At 35.2% G+C, this 23784-nt stretch overlaps 1 protein-coding gene across 2 annotated transcripts in view; it reads right to left on the reverse strand.

Moving 5' to 3' along the window:
* LOC128205871 (WASH complex subunit 2-like) overlaps window positions 1-21742 on the reverse strand; it is a 33113-nt gene extending 11371 nt beyond the window's left edge. For both annotated transcript variants that reach the window (XM_052907902.1, XM_052907901.1), the window contains exons 1-28: window positions 21661-21742; window positions 20981-21064; window positions 20481-20573; window positions 20129-20200; window positions 19447-19527; window positions 18826-19002; window positions 18160-18247; window positions 17598-17689; window positions 17102-17176; window positions 16388-16513; window positions 14252-14375; window positions 13828-13890; window positions 13337-13437; window positions 11919-11982; window positions 11642-11752; window positions 11150-11245; window positions 10652-10809; window positions 10163-10264; window positions 9795-9964; window positions 9017-9134; window positions 8594-8700; window positions 8192-8273; window positions 7552-7674; window positions 7099-7203; window positions 6663-6767; window positions 5898-6114; window positions 1227-1344; window positions 456-589 (exon numbers count right to left, since the gene is read on the reverse strand). In XM_052907902.1, coding sequence (XP_052763862.1) covers window positions 456-589; window positions 1227-1344; window positions 5898-6114; window positions 6663-6767; window positions 7099-7203; window positions 7552-7674; window positions 8192-8273; window positions 8594-8700; window positions 9017-9134; window positions 9795-9964; window positions 10163-10264; window positions 10652-10809; window positions 11150-11245; window positions 11642-11752; window positions 11919-11982; window positions 13337-13437; window positions 13828-13890; window positions 14252-14375; window positions 16388-16513; window positions 17102-17176; window positions 17598-17689; window positions 18160-18247; window positions 18826-19002; window positions 19447-19527; window positions 20129-20200; window positions 20481-20573; window positions 20981-21064; window positions 21661-21726 — 3052 coding nt within the window. In that variant the 5' untranslated portion in view covers window positions 21727-21742. The remainder of the gene's footprint in view (window positions 1-455; window positions 590-1226; window positions 1345-5897; window positions 6115-6662; window positions 6768-7098; window positions 7204-7551; window positions 7675-8191; window positions 8274-8593; window positions 8701-9016; window positions 9135-9794; window positions 9965-10162; window positions 10265-10651; window positions 10810-11149; window positions 11246-11641; window positions 11753-11918; window positions 11983-13336; window positions 13438-13827; window positions 13891-14251; window positions 14376-16387; window positions 16514-17101; window positions 17177-17597; window positions 17690-18159; window positions 18248-18825; window positions 19003-19446; window positions 19528-20128; window positions 20201-20480; window positions 20574-20980; window positions 21065-21660) is intronic.
* Between the last annotated feature and the right edge of the window lie 2042 nt (window positions 21743-23784).

Consider the following 23784-nt stretch of genomic DNA (forward strand, 5'->3'; position numbering starts at 1 on the left):
TAATATTGTAAGGGGTTTGGTCCATCTGACCGCCACTTTTCAAGTTCAATTGTAATTTAAAAATGAAGATGTAATGTTCGTCAATTATTAAATACCACTTAAAAGAGAGAATAATTGATTTGCTTTAAAAGAAAAATTCATATTTTTCTCAACTATATTGTCGAATAGCTTATTGTTAACTATTCTGACGTCTTATTCGTTAAAGTGTAGATGTAGGAATGCATACTGCTCTAGTCAAACATCACACAACATTTACTTCCCTTTGCAGTACATTACCAAGTTAAAATTTTATATCATGAAATGATTTTGATACGCTTAAAATAAACTTAGTTTGTGATAATCATTGACAGGTTTTAAATGACATTTCCAAATGTATCAAAGTTCATACTTTAGCGCATATTCAAACATTATTGAAAACTAAATGCTACATGTGAGTTTTATATTTTTCATCATACCTGGGGTGGGGGATGGGGGTCTGTCCTTTGCTGCTGAGGGGGGTTCGAAAGGGTTCATCCGTCCAAACATTGATACCCCACCCACTGGCTTGCTGGCTCGACTAGGTTCAGGCGTGACCTCCTGTTTGTGGGAACTGGAAATAGGAAAAACACACTGAGTTGTTACTTAAATGGCCGAACTAACTATCCCCCAACTACACCTCCCTCCTGCAACATGCAATTGGCTTTAAAATGTTGACTATAATGCTTATATGTTTTTGAAGAATTGTTTTTTATCAGTCTCAGCCAGCTTGTATATATATAAATCTTATGTGTCCTTAGAGAAAAGTTGACGTTCATATTGTATAATCCACAAAGGGTCTTGAAATGACATTTTTTATTTAAGTGTTCCACTCTAATTGGATAAATGGACCATCATTTAACCAATACGATGTTAGAATAAAAAAAAATCAATAACCTGTCTTTACCAATAAATACTCGGCTGCAAAAGATTTTTAATAATGAAAAATAATTATTTCAAATGTAAATACAGCTAGCTTCATGTAATATGCTTGTGTGCCCTTCTGGTTTCCTACAGCATGAACACACACAAAATGTAATAGGTATATCCTTAAATATTTGCGTTCGCACTTGATTTTATGTACAATAAAATTTGCGTTTATTTTGCATGAACTGGGTGAAATTTCATGACCTCTGTAGTTTGAGTTAAATCCTTAATACACAGGAGGTTGTACAGCAAACTACATTCATAAAATAAAAATGTTGTCATACTCTTCCACTTCCTCTGCTGGTTTGACTGGTTCTGCTTTTTTAGATAGTGGTTTCTTGACTGGTTCCCTAAATAAGTCCCCTTCGTCATCATCATCATCAGCACCAAACAATGGGTCAGCTACAAGTTGATTTAAAAGAAATTAATCCATCATTCAAATCATACTGAGTGTGGCAGATCTGTGGTTTAGTGGTAACACACTTGACTGTTAATCCAGGGGTTGCAGGTTCGATTCTCACCGCACCACTAAAAAAATCCTTATTGTCTTGTAAGGAGAAGTGGCGCAATGTTGCACGTGACTCAACTGGCATTAGGGGCGCCAAATGGAAATTTTAGCATGGCTAACATCATCGGTGGTCCAGTGTGCGAGAATGTTTTATTTTACATGTTTTAGATCAAAACATACTTTGATATAAAGAAGAACCTTCTGACTTTTGCAAATGGATAGCAATGAAGCAATGAACTACCAGTAAAACCAATCAGTAACTTAAAAGAAAGTCCAAAAACCTTTTTAAAACATTAATTAACATTTAATTTCTATATAACCATACAGGTTGTGGTTAATGAGTTGATTGCAAACCTAGGAGCTATGAATTTGGTAAGTGGACACCCAATTGGACAAATGAATTATCTCCAAATATTCTGATTTACTGCTAAATAACAAAATACTTCATTCTCAAAATTATACCAACAAGCTTTGTTGTGATAAGTTTGAAATATCTTGTTTAATAGCAGTAAAAAATCAATTAGATTAAACCAATCATAATACGCATATGATTCATTTAATCAGAGCACAATGGACATTTTCCATCGAAAACATCCTTGTATGTATGCTTGTTCATTAGTAAAAGTACTTCACAAAATTAACTAGAGCTGTCACAGGAGTGACGAATACCCCCAAATGCCGCCTGGACACAGGAATGGCAAACCATTCCTTTGAAAAGAGGCCATAACTCCAAGGTTACTGCACACTGCATCTTCTTTTATCATGCATGTATTGTTTTATTTAAATCTGTTGGGAAATTTAGAAGTTACACTGCTGACAAGAAAAACTAGCCTTTCATGAGTTATCGTCCGGAAACCGTTTTTCTATTTTTAGTAACAGTGACCTTGACCTTGGCCCCACCAGCCCCAATATCGAACTTGACCTGTATCTTCTGAAGTTACATCTGTGTACCAACAATTGTTCAAATCTGTCTAGCCTTTCATGAGTTATCGTCCGTAAACCGTTTTTATATTTTTTGTAACAGTGACCTTGACCTTGGCCCCACCAGCCCCATATCGAACTTGCCCTGTATCTTCTGATGTTACACCTGTGTACCAAAAATTGTTCAAATCTGTCAAGCCTTTCATGATTTATCGTCTGGAAACCGTTTTTCTATTTTAAGTAACAGTGACCTTGACTTTGGCCCCACCAGCCCCAATATCGAACTTGACCTGTATCTTCTGATGTTACACCTGTGTACCAAAAATTGTTCATAACTGTCTAGCCTTTCATGATTTATCGTCCGGAAACCGTTTTTCTATTATTAGTTACAGTGACCTTGACCTTGGCCCCACCAGCCCCAATATCGAACTTGACCTATATCTTCTGATGTTACACCTGTGTACCAAACTGTATCTTCTGAAGTTACACCTGTGTACCAAAAAGTGTTCAAATCTGTCTAGCCTTTCATGAGTTATCGTCCGGAAACCGTTTTTCTATTTTTAGTTACAGTGACCTTGACCTTGGCCCCACCAGCCCCAATATTGAACTTGACCTGTATCTTCTGATGTTACACCTGTGTACCAAAAATTGTTCAAATCTGTCTAGCCTTTCATGAGTTATCGCCTGGAAACCGTTTTTCCATTTTTAGTAACAGTGACCTTGACCTTGGCCCCACCAGCCCCAATATCGAACTTGACCTGTATCTTCTGATGTTACACCTGTGTACCAAAAATTGTCCAAATCTGTCTAGCCTTTCATGAGTTATCGCCTGGAAACCGTTTTTCTAATATTAGTAACAGTGACCTTGACCTTGGCCCCACCAGCCCCAATATCGAACTTGACCTGTATCTTCTGATGTTACACCTGTGTACCAAAAATTGTCCAAATCTGTCTAGCCTTTCATGAGTTATCGCCTGGAAACCGTTTTTCTAATATTAGTAACAGTGACCTTGACCTTGGCCCCACCAGCCCCAATATCGAACTTGACCTGTATCTTCTGATGTTACACCTGTGTACCAAAAATTGTCCAAATCTGTCAAGCCTTTCATGAGTTATCGTCCGGAAACCGTTTTTCTATTTTTAGTAACAGTGACCTTGACCTTGGCCCCACCAGCCCCAATATTGAACTTGACCTGTATCTTCTGAAGTTACATCTGTGTACCAACAATTGTTCAAATCTGTCCAGCCTTTCATGAGTTATCGTCCGTAAATCGTTTTTCTTTTTTTAGTAACAGTGACATTGACCTTGGCCCCACCAGCCCCATATCGAACTTGCCCTGTATCTTCTGATGTTACACCTGTGTACCAAAAATTGTTCAAATCTGTCAAGCCTTTCATGATTTATCGTCTGGAAACCGTTTTTCTATTTTAAGTAACAGTGACCTTGACTTTGGCCCCACCAGCCCCAATATCGAACTTGACCTGTATCTTCTGATTTTACACCTGTGTACCAAAAATTGTTCATATCTGTCTAGCCTTTCATGAGTTATCGTCCGGAAACCGTTTTTCTATTTTTAGTAACAGTGACCTTGACCTTGGCCCCACCAGCCCCAATATCGAACTTGACCTGTATCTTCTGATGTTACACCTGTGTACCAAAAATTGTTCAAATCTGTCAAGCCTTTCATGATTTATCGTCCGGAAACCGTTTTTCTATTTTTAGTTACAGTGACCTTGACCTTGGCCCCACCAGCCCCAATATTGAACTTGACCTGTATCTTCTGATGTTACACCTGTGTACCAAAAATTGTTCAAATCTGTCTAGCCTTTCATGAGTTATCGCCTGGAAACCGTTTTTCCATTTTTAGTAACAGTGACCTTGACCTTGGCCCCACCAGCCCCAATATCGAACTTGACCTGTATCTTCTGATGTTACACCTGTGTACCAAAAATTGTCCAAATCTGTCTAGCCTTTCATGAGTTATCGCCTGGAAACCGTTTTTCTAATATTAGTAACAGTGACCTTGACCTTGGCCCCACCAGCCCCAATATCGAACTTGACCTGTATCTTCTGATGTTACACCTGTGTACCAAAAATTGTCCAAATCTGTCAAGCCTTTCATGAGTTATCGTCCGGAAACCGTTTTTCTATTTTTAGTAACAGTGACCTTGACCTTGGCCCCACCAGCCCCAATATTGAACTTGACCTGTATCTTCTGAAGTTACATCTGTGTACCAACAATTGTTCAAATCTGTCTAGCCTTTCATGAGTTATCGTCCGTAAACCGTTTTTCTATTTTTAGTAAGAGTGACCTTGACCTTGGCCCCACCAGCCCCATATCGAACTTGCCCTGTATCTTCTGATGTTACACCTGTGTACCAAAAATTGTTCAAATCTGTCAAGCCTTTCATGATTTATCGTCTGGAAACCGTTTTTCTATTTTAAGTAACAGTGACCTTGACTTTGGCCCCACCAGCCCCAATATCGAACTTGACCTATATCTTCTGATGTTACACCTGTGTACCAAACTGTATCTTCTGAAGTTACACCTGTGTACCAAAAAGTGTTCAAATCTGTCTAGCCTTTCATGAGTTATCGTCCGGAAACCGTTTTTCTATTTTTAGTTACAGTGACCTTGACCTTGGCCCCACCAGCCCCAATATTGAACTTGACCTGTATCTTCTGATGTTACACCTGTGTACCAAAAATTGCTCAAATCTGTCTAGCCTTTCATGAGTTATCGCCTGGAAACCGTTTTTCTATTTTTAGTAACAGTGACCTTGACCTTGGCCCCACCAGCCCCAATATCGAACTTGACCTGTATCTTCTGATGTTACACCTGTGTACCAAAAATTGTCCAAATCTGTCAAGCCTTTCATGAGTTATCGTCCGGAAACCGTTTTTCTATTTTTAGTAACAGTGACCTTGACCTTGGCCCCACCAGCCCCAATATCGAACTTGACCTGTATCTTCTGATGTTACACCTGTGTACCAAATTTTTTTCAAATCTGTCAAGCCTTTCATGAGTTATCGTCCGGAAACGGTTTTTCTATTTTTAGTAACAGTGACCTTGACCTTGGCCCAACCAGCCCCAATATCGAACTTGACCTGTATCTTCTGATGTTACACCTGTGTACCAAAAAATTTTCAAATCTGTCAAGCCTTTCATGAGTTATCGTCCGGAAACCTTGAAAACCGACAGACCGACCGACCGACAAGCTCACTCCTATATACCCCCTCAAACTTCGTTTGTGGGGGTATAATAACAATAATATTAATTAATTGTAGTGTTTTCAGGTGTAATTTGTATTTCTTAGTCTACTCATTCCTAGTAAAGTATATTATTCCATAAATGATTAAGATTCCTAAGAGCATAGTCCCAAGGCATAACTGCTTAATTGAATTTTCTATGACCCTGTCATTGTAAGCCATCCATATAAATCCAAGGTTGTTTTCGATAAAAAATGGCTGAAGTGCTATGATGGGTGATTCTATCAATCTTTTATATAATTGACACCCTCATACCAGTAGCTTTTTTGGGCTGAGGCTTCTTCACCACAACGTCCGATGTTTTGACAGATTTGGGTTTTCCAAGGCCTGGAAGCCCCGCACCACCAAACATGGCAACCCCACCAACAGGGGGTTTCTTGATTGGTGCTTCCTTCTCCCCACCATCAATAGTGTCTGTTGATTCTGTCTCTGTTGCTCCCGCTACGACAACTTTTTGTGGTTGTTTTGTCACCTGAAAGCATGTTTTGTTAAATTGATTCAGCTTTGTTTCTGTTGTAAAGTTAATTTGATTTAAGGTTGCGCGGTTAGCGCTGTGGTTAGCACACCCACTTCTCACTTTGGCAACCCAGGTTTGATTCCAGGCCTTGGAACATGTAAGTTTGATTTGTGGTCAGCAAGCCAGACAAGTGGGTTTCCTCTGGGTATGCTGGTTTCCCCAACAACACAAGACCACACTCTTGCTTAAAATCATGAGTGATTAATATAATGCTGAAATAACTTGTTTTATAATCATTGTTAAATATGAGTTTAAAATAATTTGATTTCATTTGCTGTTAAATTGAATCATGAAGCGGTTTACACAATATAATTATTACAAATACATAAGCATAATATTGCAAATATACATCTAGATTTCAATCCCTTCCCCAAAATCGTATGTGTTTTAAAGTACTTTTTAAATTTTATTAGCTTACAGTTTAACATAAAGCTTGTATCTAGAGACACCCAAAACGCCGGCCCCACATACCCTAATCACCGTCATAACATGTGTGCCCTTACCTTTGGGGGCCCAAAAATGTCCTTCTCTTCACTGTCACTGTCAAACAAGCCAGCAGATTTGGTTTCCTTGGCAACAGCAGTTTTCCCAGTAGTGGGACCAGACTTCTGAAATTTCAGGAACATAACATGATTAGGTTATAAGTATTGCATTTTGATTTAAGAGGTTGTATTTGACTCTAGTGGAAATTTTCAAATTATGCTTTCATGATGTGCCAACCAAAATCAACAAAAATCATTAAGAGTCGAAAATACCTCCCGGTTAAAAATGCTGTATAAATAAAAATATTTCTATTGTTATATACGATACTGGTTTTAAATCACTTGAAATAAAAAAAATCCAGATAAAATGCATTTTAATGGCACACTTTTTTGTTTTATGATGGATATATAACAATTAAATATATTTCTTGATTTGTGTAAACCAAAAAAGAAATACCTTTGCCTGTGTCGTTGACGGAGGTTTTCCAAAGATATCCTCCCCTTCCTCCTCACCAAACAAGCCTCCACCATCATCAAATATACTCTTCTTTGCCCCGCCAGACTGAAAAACAACGCCTTAAAGTGTCAAAATATTAAGAATGTGAGTTTATACTAATTTCTTATAGCTAGATTGAGAAGAAAGCTGATAAATTATATTATCATGCTCCTGGCTGTTTCCTGGGTAGAAACCAGTGTTTTAGAGAAATTTGTAATCATAATGTCACAATACATGTTTCTTTATCTGATCAAACTCATCATTGAGGACTGCAGCACTTTTATCTATTTTGATGTCTGTGTGAGAGGGGTAGGTTTGAGTTTATCTGCTATCACCTTTTTCTAAGTAATACCTGTGTAAGAGGGGTATGTTTGAGTTTATCTGCTAAGTGAAACACCTTCTTCTAAGTAATACCTGTGTGAGAGGGGGTGGCTTGGGCTTATCAGCAAACATTTCATCATCGCTCTCATCACCCTCAAACATGGAGATGGATTTAGATGGCGGTCTCCCTGTTGCAGCCTGTTTTACAGGCGTTTTCTGAAAATGGGTTACTACAATATCAGATTTGCAATATTTAATTCTCGTGGATATGGCAAAAATGATTTTCTTCCCAGTCTTGTATTTAAGAAGATGAATTTTCAAAGTTGTCCCTGATTCAGCTGGCCCCACAGACTTAATTGGTGATGGCTGAGTTGCCAGTATATCAGACTCTGGGTCAAAGGTCAATGTTGGATCCCCACCCATATCTTCGTTGATAATACACCCAGGGTTTTATTGATCCTTACTTTTACATGTATGAAGATGGATTGAAATGGGATGGTCTTGGTTAGTTTTACAGTGATTATTGTGCAGCCCTGTCAAATATTGCTACAGTGATTATTGTGCAGCCCTGTCAAATATTGCTGAAATGCCTTTCATGCCTTTCATTTACTTCGCAAATTGGCAACCAAAGACTATGTATGAAATTAAATGAAATACATGCATTTGTCAATATCATAATTAAACCAATTGTACTATTATTATTAAAAAATACAAAAGCTGGCCATTCTACTACCGTTGGCTCCGGTTCCTTCTTTGTCCCAGCAATCTCTGTTGGAAAGATTGAAACTGCCCCTGCTGGCGGCTTTTTCTTTTCTCTGGAAAGTCAAGCTCAAATTCTTACAACTTGGCTTTTGATATCATAAGGAGCCAGACTATATGCCTCCATTCCAGCTCATTCAACATATATCATATCTTTTTATTTTAAAAATTATTTTCATTTATAGCATAGTTATTCCAAGGGTTCTATTCGCAAAATGGTGGGGAAAAAAACACAGTCTATTCATCAACAGTCTACAACAATAATATATTGAAATAACAGTGATGATTTAACAAAGTATATGCCAATATAAATACTTCTTAACAAGTAAGAAATAGACTAAATTAAACAACTGACAATACATGTATAAAAACTTACTCAGTCTTGGGCTTGGCCGGAGATGTGATACTAAATATGTCGTTGTTGTCATCTTCATCATCATCGAACAAACCACCACCTAATGGCTTTGGCTTTACGCTAGTCTCCTGAAAATCAGTTTTTGAAACAAATGTACATTTACATTTACACAAGAGCACCGCAATACAATAACAATGCTCCTCCATTTTTACAGCCAGGGAAAGGGACAATACAAGCAAGTCAAGGATCAATATGAAAGATAAATCAAACAAGAGTTTGTTGCACATATTGTCATTGGTGACCTGTTAGTTAACTAATGTCATGTGTGAAGTTCTTAAAAAACATTTTTTTTTATATGAAACAATAAACCTGCTTTTGATTCCAAACCACTTCAATTATTCTCATGGTAAGACTCTTACATCAATTATAAAATATGTCCAATACCTTTGTTGAGGACTTTGCGGCTGGTTTTGTTGCTGGTTTGGTTGTCAAGGAACCAAAGAGGTCATCCTCTTCGTCCTCATCAAAAAGACTTTTTGTAACCTTGGTGTTCCGAGACACACTGCAATGTTTAATTTTACAAATTGTGACGTTACTATTGTAAAACTACATGAAACTTACTAAACAGCCACGAAAATACCTGCATAATATCACAAAAGTGACAATCCACACATATGACAAATGTGTGTGCATGTGTGTAAAGTTTGATGGAAATATTTTCAATTCAATCGGAACTCCCTGGCCATTTTCCATTGAAAACAACCTCAGATGTATGCAGATACATCTGTAGAAGAAGTTAGTAAAATATTCAATATTAGTATTTGTTAATTGTAGTGTTTTAATGCATATTTTGTATATCTAAGTTTAAAATGAGTGCCAGTGAAGTGTATCATTGTAAAAATAATTAATTCCCACGAGTAAAGTCAAGAAGTTAAATGGCTAAATTGAAATTATGATGGGATCTATTGCAGTGTAGATAAATGTTAAGATTTCTGACATTGTAAACCATCCATATACATCCAAGGCTGTTTTTGATGGAAAATGGCAGAGGTGTTCCGAATGATTTTCAATTATGGCCACCTTAAAAAAAAGAAATTAAACCAATGGCACACATGCATGACATAAAATTTAATGCTTTCTATTACAATAGCTCAATTTTGTCTTTCCTATTAAACATGAAAAAGCTGAAATCATGCATTGAAAATGGTAAATGTAGTCTCACCTGTTTGATTTGGGCTTCAGGTAAGCCATTGAATCATCTGGATCATCTACAAATAAGCTGTCTTTCGATTGGACACTTGGTATCTTTGTTGATTGTTTCGAAGCTCCTGATTGGTTGGATTTAATACTGTCACTGTGGGATTTTTCTCCATCTGACCAATCATCATTGTCCTTTAAAACAAACATATTATATACGCTAAAACCTGGTTATGTTGATCAATGCATAGTTTCATGTAAATTTTTTGAGCAGATCTTAAATAATGGCAAAAGATGAAGTAATGGCACAATGCTTAAAACATTGTCAACAACACCAATCTTTTGACAATAATGACAACATTTCCCCTGAAAAAATATAAAAACACTTATTACCTCCTCCTCCGACTCATGCTGCTGCATCTTCTTTTTAAGGGCTGCCGCTAGTGGGTTACCTGCTCCTGGTGGGCCAAACATAGGCACCGATCCAGCAGGGTGCTGGAAATACAAGTCGGATTTTAGTTTATGCCAATTGATCTGAGAGCCATGGTGTATATTTTGTAATGAAATATGGTCACTAAACTAATTATGCTGAAATGAAAACTCCATTTTAAAGAATTAGATTTTTGAAGAAATAAAACAGATTCAAATTTGCACTTAATTTAAAAAATGTTAAACATTTCTTAAGATGTTTCTGTAATACTGACCCTGGCTTCCCTTTCACCTATGGTTTTAGATAAAATTGAACCAAATGTAAAAAAATTCAAATGTTCAACTAATTTTATAAATCATGAAATCAAAACTATCGGGAAATATTTCCAAAATCAGACTGGTAATCTGAATGAATGATGTTTTTCACAAGCCCAAGATCGGTTTAACACATACCCTTTTCTCAGGAGGTGCTTTAACTGGTTCCGCCATTTTTTCCGGCTCCGATTTGGTCTCTGCAGTCTTGCCAACAGTTGCGAACATATCATCCTCATCTTCTTCTTCATCATCAAACAACCCCCCTCCCACACTCGGCTTGCTCGGGGGCTTTTTATCTATACAGGAAATGGTGAAAATAAAACCCTTGTGGAAATTGATGGCCCTTCAGTATTTAGGGGTTTTAACTGCTGATGATCGTCAATTGAAATTTTACCGGGGATCTGTTTGAATATGAGAGATTTATTTAGTAAGTAATGAAAATGCGTTTGTGAGGGCTAATGCAATCTGTTGATTGTTTTTTAATTCGCAAATATAAACACAAACACTGGCCACAACAGTAAATAGGGCTTAAAAACCATGAGGGAGTTATTATATCAGTTCTACACAAACTGACTTCACAATCTGATGAACTGCCTGCCCCCATTGACAGGTAAAGGTGAGTTCTAATTTTACTACCTTGTTTTGGTTCAGGCGCTACAGGTTTGGTTGAGCCAAACAAATCATCCTCATCATTATCGTCGTCAAATAATCCTCCTGCTGCTTGGGGTTTTGCTGTAAAATCAAAACATGCATGACTTAACTACAACATGTGGGTAGATTTCACCATAGAAGAGAGATAGCTTTAAAGGGGCATCATATAGGTTGAGGATTTTTTTTTTTTTTTTTTTTATATAATGTACAATTACTAATAAAAATTGTGTACAGATATAAAAGATATTAATAATACCAACATAGCCATAAATTCCAAAGTTAAAAAGGTGTCAAAATACTGCTAATATTTTTTCATCTCACATTTTTGCATCAGCCTATTATGTGCCCCTTCAATGTTAATATAAAACTTCAATATCTGACCCCATAAAACATGAGAGTCCCTTTAAATTTCAACTTAAAGAAATTTAAAACTGACAAGTTTCTTCATGACCCATTAAAGACTATGAAAAGACGTACGCGCGCCTCCAAACATGGGAACAGCTCCAGCAGGCAGCTTCTTCCCAGTTGAGGTTGTGCGAGTCCGTGACCTTTGTTTGACCTCAGCTGGTTCCACTGGCTCCTCTTCCTCTGTCGAAGGAAAGGTTTACTTCAATTAGATTATACAAAATTGTTTTAGCTTGATTTTGACAGAAGCTCGTAGCTAACATAAGCAGATCCAGCAAAATATCATTTTTATTTCACTGATTTATCTCTATAAATCACTGAAAAGCACATAATAAAGTTCAAGTCTTACCTTCACTGACCACGCTCTTCTCTGTATCCTTCCTGCCACGTTTACTTTCGCCAAACATGTCCTCCTTAGTTAAAACATTAATTATTAATCAAATTTGTTCAAGTTTCATTTATTGTATTATATAAAAGTTGGATACACAATATTTAGTTTAGTTGTTTTACATAAACTTTATATATACAAGAATGTAATAAAATTCTTGTTCTAATGATATTTTGTCATTAAAGTGACACTCATACTTAAAATCAATACATTCACATGTACCGGTATAACAAACATAAATTTTGACTGATAAACCTTTAACTACTTACTAAATAATGCTTTTATGGAAAGTATTAATTATTGATAACAAGATTGTAACCTTGTATTTAATAGCTGAAAACGCACCAATATTAAATATCTGATGAATGCTAAAAGATTTACAGTGATAAACTATCGTGTCATGAGGTAGAAATATCGTGTTTTCTGCACCTTTCTTTCAAAAATTAAACATGGTATCCTTCATAAGAACCAATGTTTTCGATATTTATTCATCCTTGTCGGTAAATTAAAACAATTGTATTAATTGTGGTATATCTTATTTGGGAGTACGAGTGCATCTTTAAACTAAGGTATTTGACATACTAACAGGGTATGATGTAAATTGCCAACTCTGGCAATCATAAATAAATGATAATACTTAAGTGGTCATTTAAGATAGAACTGAACAAACAAGTTTTCCAAAATGTATCAAACTGAGCCATTTGAAGATTTGATCAAATGTAGTAAACAAGATTTATATCGAATTGTTTTTAGTATTGAATGGCTATAAATGCGAGATTTTTTTTGTATAAACAGCCAAATTTAATATATTGTTTGATTAGGATTACATCTTGGCCAAAAACATATAGGCTATGTAGTATATTTTTGTTTTTTATTTTTATTTTTAGCTTTATATTAGAACATAACAGTCAAAAACAGGAAAATAGGCATTTACTTAAGCTTAAGTATAAAGATATTTAGAATACATATACAAACACACTTTTTTTAGGTCTTAATACTAGTTTGATGATTTATAGTGCTAATAACATGAAACATATATATATATATATATACATACATTCACACCACTATTGATTTATGACATCCAATGGTTGGAATTAGCACAAGCACGCAAGCCCTGCACTAGAAAAATGGGTTTAGAATTCATACCTTTGTATAACAAGGCTTAATGTAAATTAATGCCATGCACTTATGTAAGAATTGAAGCTTATTAATTCGAAAGTGTAATTTTGATGACTGGACGTCACATCAAGTGTAATGACACTAATTACTCATAAAAAATATCATAATGATGTTATTTCATGACTAGTACACCATTTATGATACGGGTAATATAAGTCTCAAATATTCTATGCAATGAACTACATCTAGCAACAAACCTCATCGCTATCAAAGAGATTACTGGTCTTTTTCCCGCCAAAAGTTCCACCTGCTCCGAATATATCGTCACCCTCAGAATCATCCCCACCGCCAAACAAATCTGCCAAAATGAAAGATAATGATGGACATAGACATGTATAGCATTAGAAATAGTAAAATTTAACTTTTCATTGGTCATTCATATGTGAAGCATTTCTTTTACGAATAATCAGTTATTGTCATAATCATTAAAGTTTAATAAATTTCATGATTACATGAAATTTTCAATTGAGACTAAACAATTCTGTGATGAGTGGACACCATAAATATCAATGCACCTAAGCATAATAATAATTTATCGTGATTATTTTTGTAATCATTTCCTTTAAAAGTCACGTTGTTCTCTAAAAGTAGGATTTACACAATTAGTGCAAATTATACCAAAAACAAACATAGAGTGATCCAACTTTTTTTTTTTTTAAATAGCCTAACTGTCTTAATTAATTCTTACCGTCTTCCTTCGGTTTTTCTTTCTCTTCCTTCTTTTTCTTTTCTTTCTTTTTCTTTCGAACTTCTGTGTGCAGATGGATAACATGTATATTCAGCAAACACAGGAGAAAATCTTATATTTAAACTTGTTAATAAACTACAATCATGTAATAATAAATAATCAGTTAAAAGATTAATTCTGCAAATTTCAAATTCCTTCACATTACCAATGATTTTTTCTTCCTATTTAACATGAAAATATTATTCTTTAAACTGAACTTTTTGACATTACATCAAATTTTATTCAAAATGAAACAAGAACTTAGTTCTTCAGTATATGAAAAACTGTTCAATAAATTCCTGGCTTTACCAACTGAAAATCATACAACTATTCGCTAAATAACACTCTGTCTGTCATTTATGAAACACACATAACATTATTTCACCTCTTGGCTGTTCCTCCTCCCCACTCTCCATCCCCCCAAGGGTGGGTGATGGGGGTTTGGGGGGTGCCCCACCCAGTTTCCTTGCCAATTCAGATGCAAAGTCTGTAGGAGCTGCTGGTGGTGCCTAGAGATCCAAATAATACTTGTTAAAAGAGATGATAACAAATAGGCCTTAAAGTACATGTACCAGCAGGTTTTTACAAGCAAATTATATAAAAAAAACAGTACAAAGGACTTGGCTTTTACCACTAGGGCTGCAAGTACAAAACAAGTATCTTGAAAACTAACCTAGCACAGCATGAATTGTTACTCTATTATCTTATTATCACCAAAGTGTGTATACCATGTGATAATTGCGTCATAATTCTATGTCAGAAGGCAACATTTTGCTCCGAATGAAGACTTTAAAAAAAGATAACTTCACTATTTCTTCACTATTCTAAATGAAAAAGGGCGCAGTCTACGCCACAGAACCCCACTTTCGGTCTTTCACCAGAATTTCATTGAGAGTTTAGTTTCTTAAAACACTTCCACAACCTTATCACAATACGGCGGTCTGATGGAGCACATACATTATTTTAGAAACAGGTTTGTCACCTTATCGAACTCTGGTAATAAAACAAAGGCAAGGCTCTTTATGAGGCATAGACTGCCCTCTGTTTCATTTAAAATTTTGCAGTAAAAGAAAACTTATCTATGTTTTAAGTCTTCATTTTAAGCAAATTGTTGCCTACCGACATAGCATATATAACATAATTTATCACATGGTATACACACACTTATCACTGAACCATGGGAATATACATATCTATAAAATATATCCATATCCATAATGTGAATGAATATTATTTTAACATGGTTTTTTTGTGATTTTACAGTTACACTAGCATGAAATTTGGTTTGATAAAGTTAAAAGACCCTTAGCTCAAATGCCTGTTTCCAAGTACCTTCAGTTTTAAACAACAAATTTAAAAAAAAACAAACAATACCACCACAACAGACATGCAGTGATTTTTTTTGGGAATTATTTTTTACCGACTGTGCCAAGGAGGTTGCAAATTGGGAAAAATACAAAATCAGGCTAAAATAGCTAATATAATGGTAAATATATATGTTCTAACTTGTTTATGCATACATTATGCTGTAAAAGAGTATAAGTATCTTCCATGGCCGAGAATGTAAGATAGGTTCATTCCGACCCGAGCGTAGGGTGTTTTGCGGAAACGAGGTTTACCGAGTTTCTGCAAAACACCCTGCGTGTGGGTCGGGATGAACCTATCTTACACGAGCGGCTATAGTAGATGCTTTTTCTCCCACCTCAGTTGAACAAAATTAAGTAAAAATGTATTTTTTGCTGGAACTCTTTTGTGCTTAGTGAAAATAATTGCGTATGGATATGCAATAATTCGTGGTTGTCATGGATATGCGCGCAGTGATCCAGATTATGTTAATAGTCAAATCGGTCCTCAAATAGTTCTAAGGAGAGTGAAGCATTATTTCTTGAAAGGTGCGTGAAAACTGTTTTATGGTGATATTTGAAGCAAGAAATAATTAATTAGCGTTCTTAATATTGCCACAAGACAAGGTTTCCATGATACTACAGACGACAGTCTTCAACAAGGGAGGTAATTACAATCTGATGACCATTAAAAGGAGTTCCATACGGGAATTTTGTCTTCGCCAGTGGGCAAGATAAGAATTTCTAGCATGGTTTAATTATTGGATCTACTTATCTGATGTGGGAGAATAAGTACTGTCAACATTATGTTTATATTTCAAGAAATTCATTGCTTTTTTATTCATTAACCTTATCAGTTATCTACATAGATCAAATTGGGAAAAAATATAAAATTTTGGGAAAATGGACATGTTTTAGAAGGGGAAACAGCCTTTAGATGGCAGTAAGTTGTACCAAAAAAACACACACTTACATGTTATATTAACAACTAGAACTACAAGTACCTATGCTCTCAAACAAACCCTTACAGCCAAACCATCCTGCAAGTATCTGTATTTTTTAGGAACCCCTTCACAATTAAACCTCCAAGTACCTGTGGTTTTTAAGAACCCCTTCACAATCAAACCTCCAAGTACCTGTGTATTTAAGAACCTATTACCAATTAAACCCCCTATTACCTGTGGTTTTTCTGTGTCACTTTCATCTTCACTCTGCTCCTCCTCCTCCTCGGAGCTTTCTTCTGCTCGGGCCGCTGGTTTGGATGTGCCGAATAGGGAACCTTCGCTGTCAGAGTCCTCTGAACTCTGAAACAGAATAGGAAAGATATTATTAACACATAAAGCATGAGTATGTAACAATTAGAAATCATAATAATGAAAGTAGAGTTGTAACAATGAAAATTGATCATGAAACAAAGTCTTTAGTACAAACATATTGGCCCTTTTACAAAGTTAAACAAGCAGTTAATCGATGCACATGCGAATGATGGAGTTTAAACTTATGAGGTTGCAATAATAAGTTGGGCAATAGGGTAACAGTTTTCACTCCTCTAGGTCAGACCCTACATGTTTCACTTCATCATAGCCTCTCAATTATATATATGTCAATACAAGAATGATTCAAGTAAATTCATCAAAACAAAAATAGTTGCTACTGATTTAGACATTTTTTCACTGAGGCAACGGTACTAAGATATAAAGGTTTTTAACCCATTTTTTCATGTATTTTTGTCCTGTGTCCTATCTATGCTAGCGTCCTATACACAGTATAATTCGGTAATACACACAGGACATCGACATAAGCGTTATCTAAGCGTCAGCCTAGTATAACAACATATATTTTCATGATTAAGCTTGAATAAATTAAACAGTGAACTAGAAATAGACACCCACCTGTGGAGCGAATGGGGCCTTTTGTTTCTTAGGAGGTTTCTTCTCGGTCTCAGAATCACTCTCACTGTATGAATACTGAAAAAGAATGTATTGCTAATGAAAAACACACTGTTTAGCTGCCTTGTCACAATATATTATCAGTAGTTTTAGGCAGATGATTTAACAATCATCATCATCATCATCATCATCATCATACAGGCATGAGGCATAAAATTAGCATATTTTTATAGTGAATTATATAACAAAATGAGAAATAAATCCTCTTCTTTAAATTCTTAATTAAAAATTATCTCTCCTTAGCCCAAGACCCCCTCCAACAATCTTAACTCCAAACTGCAACTCTCATTTATCTCCCCCTCCCTCTATTCCCCACCCCCTGGTATATGAATATCAATCAGTCCCCTCTGTTTCTTATTCCTCTCTCTCATTTACCGCCCCGCACCCCCCCCCCAACCACCCTCCCTTCCCCCAAAGTGTGATATATTTGTAAGCTGACCTCAGAGTCTTTGCCCCCAGCTGCAGGTTTTGTTTCTTCTGCCTCCGATTCTTCACTTTCACTTATCTCCCCTGCATCTGATTCCTCATCATCTGTGTAAAAAAAGTTCTAAGAGTTAAGTTTTCTTCCTTTTTAAGAGCCAAGATTATGTCCAGTTGGACGTGTTGCTTCTCAGCAACTTACAAACCCAATATCAAATATTGTAAAGATTTTAAATTCTGGTAAACAATTCTTATATTAACTTAAATTTAGAGCATTTTATTTCATTATGCTATTCAAATGCATTTGCATATTAAGTGATGAAACCTATTACAATATATTACAGTGAGTCTGGTATGTTTCTTCCTTAAACGTCTTTTAGCAAAGAGCCAATAAAAAATCTTAACAGCTTCTTGAAGTCATAACCTTAAAAAAACTTCTTAGAATAAAAAATGTTTTTTTGTCATGATCTATCCATTTCTCTTATAAATGATGTTACAATCATGAAGGATTCTTAAATAAACATTTCTAAATCTTTATACAATCAGTTGTCCAAGGAATTTAAGTGGAATGTATATTTTACCTGAAATTTCCCGTAAGCCAACATTATCGTCATTCAGGAACTGTGGCGTGCCTATCAGGTATGGTAAAGATCTCTCCAGATAAGGGTCCTGAAAACCACAAGCAAAATATTGAATTAATACAAGAGTTCTCCACAGCAAACATCCAAAAAAGTATCTTTTAAATTTCAGTTAAAGAAGAAACTTAACTAAAAAAAATTCAAGCTAGAGTTTTGGGCCTTACTATACATGTGTGTAATGTCCCTGGCAACATGTGTACCAAGAATTACTTGAATATCTTGAATGGTTTTCCGGGTGTAATCTATGCTAAAGCACACCTATGCCAACTCCGACATGAGAACATGTGAGGCCTAACCACATGGCTAATGCACAATTTCAATTATGTTATTTTCAAAATGACATTAAATTTGCCTACAGTTTGGCACTCTTTTCTAAAACATAACAATTAAATATCGTTTAAATGCTTTTTATGCATATTACAAGGATTACAATATATTTCACCTCTGAACACCCATAGTAAATATTTAGTTTGAGTCTACACCACTCATGAATTATGGCTTTTGGTGCTAACTTAGTGAAATATATTGTAATCTTACACAAACACAAACAATGATTCTCTATATCTTACACTTTATCAGATGATTATCTTATTTTACGACATACTTTACCTTAGCTTCCAGTATAGGATCAACATGATAGGATTCGTCCTCATCCTCACTGTCACTGTTGTCATCTATATTTGTGTCCAGTTTTTCAAAAGCTTGTTCAATCACATCTACTCCAAGACGTATGGCCTCCGACACTTTCGGTATCAACTCAGCCTCGCGCTGTTCTCTCGTTTTTTCCTTTTAAAGGCCAATGATACAATGATAAGAATATTCAGCATGTTTTAATTGGAAGAAGCAAGGAAATATAAGAGTCTAGAAATGAAATAATTTGAATATATTGTAACTTGAGTTTCACATCAAAAACCATATAATTCCATGATATTATTATCATTATTATTATTATTTATTATCTATTATCATTATTTCCATAGCAGCAACAGTAGAAATAGCACTAGACGAGTCTTGTAGTAGCAGTAGCGGAATAATCGCTATACGTAGTTCAAACACATAATAATAGGTGGTAAATGCATAATTGCATGATTGCATATGATATGAATCTAGAGCCACTTTCAATAAAGCGTTACTATTTCATTCTTTAATAATAGTGCCAAAAAGACTGTCTTATATTATGAGACTTCTTTTTCACTAACTACATAATAAAAACCCCAGAATTCCTTGTACCGTGTTTGCATGGTTGTCTGGCTTTTTCTCCTCTGTAGCAGCTGTTTCAGCCTGTTCACTTTCATCTTCATCATACACTCTCTGAAACCAAGCATTAGACTCCACATTTATAATAATTAGGTATATGTACATGTTACAGGATTTTTCCTAGATATTGCTGTATAACATGAGCCAATAAAAGGTGTATTTTGCTCTGAAAATATCTTTGAAATCATTCAGTTCTCCACAACTTTTGAAGGGTTATCTTTTGAAATATTGTTTCCTAAATAACATGATTTCAAGTGTTTTCCCCAGAAAAATAGAATTAAGAAGACTACCGTCTATACATGGCCCCTTCCAAAAGGCCACAGGAAAAACACTGTTATGTGTATGTATTATTCAAAACAGCTAAAAACTGTTTAATCTAGTTTGCAAAATAATACATTGCACTGGGTTCTAAGGGCATTTATTTTAACTATTATTTGTACATGCAGTTGCAGGAAAGTTACAACCTAAAGCTATCATTTTATTTAGTATTGATAGTCAAAAAATATCATACTTTTTTATTATATTTTTGGGGGGTCATTGGAACTATTAGATCTGCGGAAATCCATGAACAAATCACATCCCTGTCAGATGAAATAAATTACAGGTTGACTAAGCGTTCCCCCTGGGTATTTAAAGGATGACTGACTGTACTTACATTTTCCACAAACTGAGTATTGGCCAGCATCATAAAGTCATTAAAGACATTGTTCACTCGAACAGTGGTCATCTGCAAAAATAAAATGCTACAATAACACGATATAGAGTCGTACGGCAGGTAGGATTTCAGCATTCAGAATGAAATGACAACATTTACCAAAATCAAATATTAACCAATACACGGTATGTCATTCTTAAGCTTACTTTTGAAAGATAGTCAAACCCTCATTTTCAACACTGTTCATGTCTATCCTATATTTAGGAGTTATTTGCAAGGTTTAGATATAATAAATTTACTTATAAAAAACAAAGAAAACATATATGTACAATTTATTTGTAATACCACACACCTTAGAGTCGTGGACAAGACTTTCTACTTCCTTTTCAATCTCATGTGTTCGCGAGACAAGTTTCTGGGAAAAGTCTTGAAGATATTGCAGTAACTGAATACAAAAAATGCATTTTAGCATTGATGCTGCATTCAAATCAACCCATCAAATTCAAATCTTCAAACATTTTTTTTAAGTGTAAAGTTATTACCTATTCCTTCAGTCATGTAAAATAATAAATCAATTGTATCTTAAACATTGTTGAATGTCGTTTTTATCTATATGTTGTATAGATCTATGTTTTAATTAGAGTGTCATGTTTATAAAATTATTCGGCCATTTGTGATACTTTCGCCATAGAAAGTTTTTTATTTCAGTTTTCCAAAAATTATTATCATTTTGTATTACTCCAATAATTTTTTTTAATAGGATTTCAGGAGAAGCATGATTGCAACTGAAGTGATTTGGCCCTTTTGGAGGTGCTTCAAAGCCATGCAATACTTAATATATGAACAAAATACCCCAGCATCTCCAGCCAGAGACCAGCTGGCAGCATTTTCTCTCATCTCCTTCAGACTCCATGCTCTTTCCCAGCTTCTGTCAGCCTAGAAATGAGAAATGTTATAATAGTGTGAGCAATTTTTATGTTTGATTTTAACCATTATTTGCTGTTCAGTTTAAACAATTTGAATATATGAAAACATATTGAGGAGAAACATTGATAAACAATCAACCTCAGCAATGTATTCACAGTTCTTGATTTTAAATTAAAGCACAATCACCATTTCCTCTGAAACAAGTACTATGAGCTGTTTTAAGTGAATGTCTCAGAAAGATAGGCCATCATTCTAGAAATAAGGGACAAAAATTATTTTTATTCAATATTCTGGGCATTTCAATTTAATAAAAAAATAATTTAAAAACATAAATAATAAAAATTGGTTAGGCTTTCTCATTGGCTGACATAGTACATCAGACAAAGAATAAAATTGATATTATATTGGGTAGGTATTTCAATCGCTTTATATGAGACTCTTTCTTGAGCGTGTTTTATTTTACTGAATAAGTGAAACTGAAAGTGTTTGATCAGTCAACAAGTTTGATGAGAAATTATCCAGAAATTGAAAGAAAATCTTATTTGAATTAAAATGCTCTTCGCCATTTATGTAATTAATCCAGTTACATATTATCCTCAACTAACCAGAGCGTTTGGTGCTGAATTTTCATTGCCGATATTGGTGTCTGGAGGAGGTGGTACGTCCGCCATTTTGAATACGAGTGTCACATGATTTATCCAATAGAATTAGACATAACGGCGTTTATTCTAACAGGGATTTAATCGGTTTTTACTAGACTGGTACCCATCTAGCTCTTTTTCCAAAAAATATATTTTTGTAGAAAAAGTAACATAGGGTACCAGTCTAGTTTAAACAGCATGTAGTACCATAGTTATTTCGTACCCTCCGAGATTCAGTCATTTCGTACCCTTTAGATAGTCACTTCGTATCGGACCTTAATTAAGTCAAACGTAACAAAATTTTAATTTTGTTTAAAAGTTATAATTAATATGGAAAAGAACAGCTGCGATCAAGTACCCAGCAATCATGACCATATCGGGCCGATGTCGGCTGAAGATCGGCATATCGGCCAGTGTTTACCGATATCGGCACGATATGGGCATATTGGCTGAAACATTGTATGTGTAATAATACTATGTGATTTAAATTTGAATGTATAAACATAATAACATAAACAATAGCTTTTATTTTTTTTAATAAAAAACATTTTTTAAATATGTCAATATCGGGCCGATGTCGTGAAATCCCGTCGTTTCTCATAACAGGGGTACGAGCGACATATGCCGCCTGGATGAGGACAGCATCGGACAGAGATGGTGAAAGGGAAATAAGGAGGGAAATAAGGCAGGGGCAGATATCTGAGTGCATCCTTGGAACACCGGGATGAAAAAACAAAACAATATTATGTTAAAAGCGCTTAATGTTTAATGCAGGAGCTTTACCTTAAGTATTTTTCAATGAAATAACTCTGAATTTAAATCCTATTTTGTTTGTTTATTTAGACAGTAACAGTCTTTGTGTATTATGGCATGTCTATGTATTATAACTTGTACATTTTGATAATACTGTCCAGGGGTTTTATCCACATTCTGCGATAATCCAATTGTTTAAATATTTAAAGCAATGATAATTATAATAACAATTTGTAAGATCAAAGGGCTTATTTTCTTATGTAGGAATTTGTGAGTAAATAATATGTCTGTAGGTTTACGGTAGATTTTCTCTGCATTATCATTTTTTTCTCTCTGAAGACAAACCAAGACAAAATCTTGTGTTTAACTGCCATGTTCTGTTGTCATTGAGCATGACACTCCAACTGTATGAGAATAGGGACGAAATAGGAAGGATATCGGCATCATGCTGGCTAAATGTCGGCTATTAAAAATATGCCGACATCGGCTCGATGTCGAGCCGTGTTGCACATCCGACATCGGCCCAATGTAAATGCCGAAGTCGGACCGATGAAGTGTTCCATATCGGCCCGACGTCGGGCCGATATAAAATGTTTGCTGGGTACGTAAATATAGACTCATTATGTGAATCTGATGGGACTTTTGAGTTTGAGTTTGATCAAAATTATTGAAAAAAATCATTATGGGGAAATAAAACTAAGCTCAATTTGAAGTAAAGAACTAAAACGTAGGGTTACAGAAATAGAGTTATAAAACTTTTCATTCAAACTGGTGCCGAATTCCTATACATGAAGGCCTGGGTCCGGTCATAGGTTCTTGAAAAATCATAAGTATCTTATATCATTTAGCTAAAATTCATACTTTAACTTGTATGTGTTTTTAAACAAAAAATAATCGATTGACTATTTGTGATAATTTTAGATTCTATTTCCTTTTATAACACATACAATAAAAAGGGATACTGTGTAGAGGATATTAGTTTATTTCAGTGTAAGATCGTATTTTATTTCATGAGTGTCCTAGCAACGAGTGGCGAAGCCTCTACCCGTGGTACGCCCCACAAAATTATAGCTGGTGACGGAGCTGTCCATTTTCTATTTCCGGTTCGTGTTTTTTATAGTATATTATTCATTCGTTTTTAGTGTTCACATTTTATGAACATTATTTTTTATTAACGCACCTATGTTCCAAAAGAAAACGAAATCACTTTTGATTAAGCAGGGCATGCATTACTACTAAATTACTACGCCGCCATATATCGAATGAACATTTGAAAGGTCGGACGTGTTAGCAAAACTCAGATTGGTTTCATGACATATGGGCATTCAGTCATCC

The sequence above is a fragment of the Mya arenaria genome, chromosome 10 (genome assembly GCF_026914265.1).
Source record: "Mya arenaria isolate MELC-2E11 chromosome 10, ASM2691426v1".
In the NCBI taxonomy this organism is placed as follows: Eukaryota; Metazoa; Mollusca; class Bivalvia; order Myida; family Myidae; genus Mya; species Mya arenaria.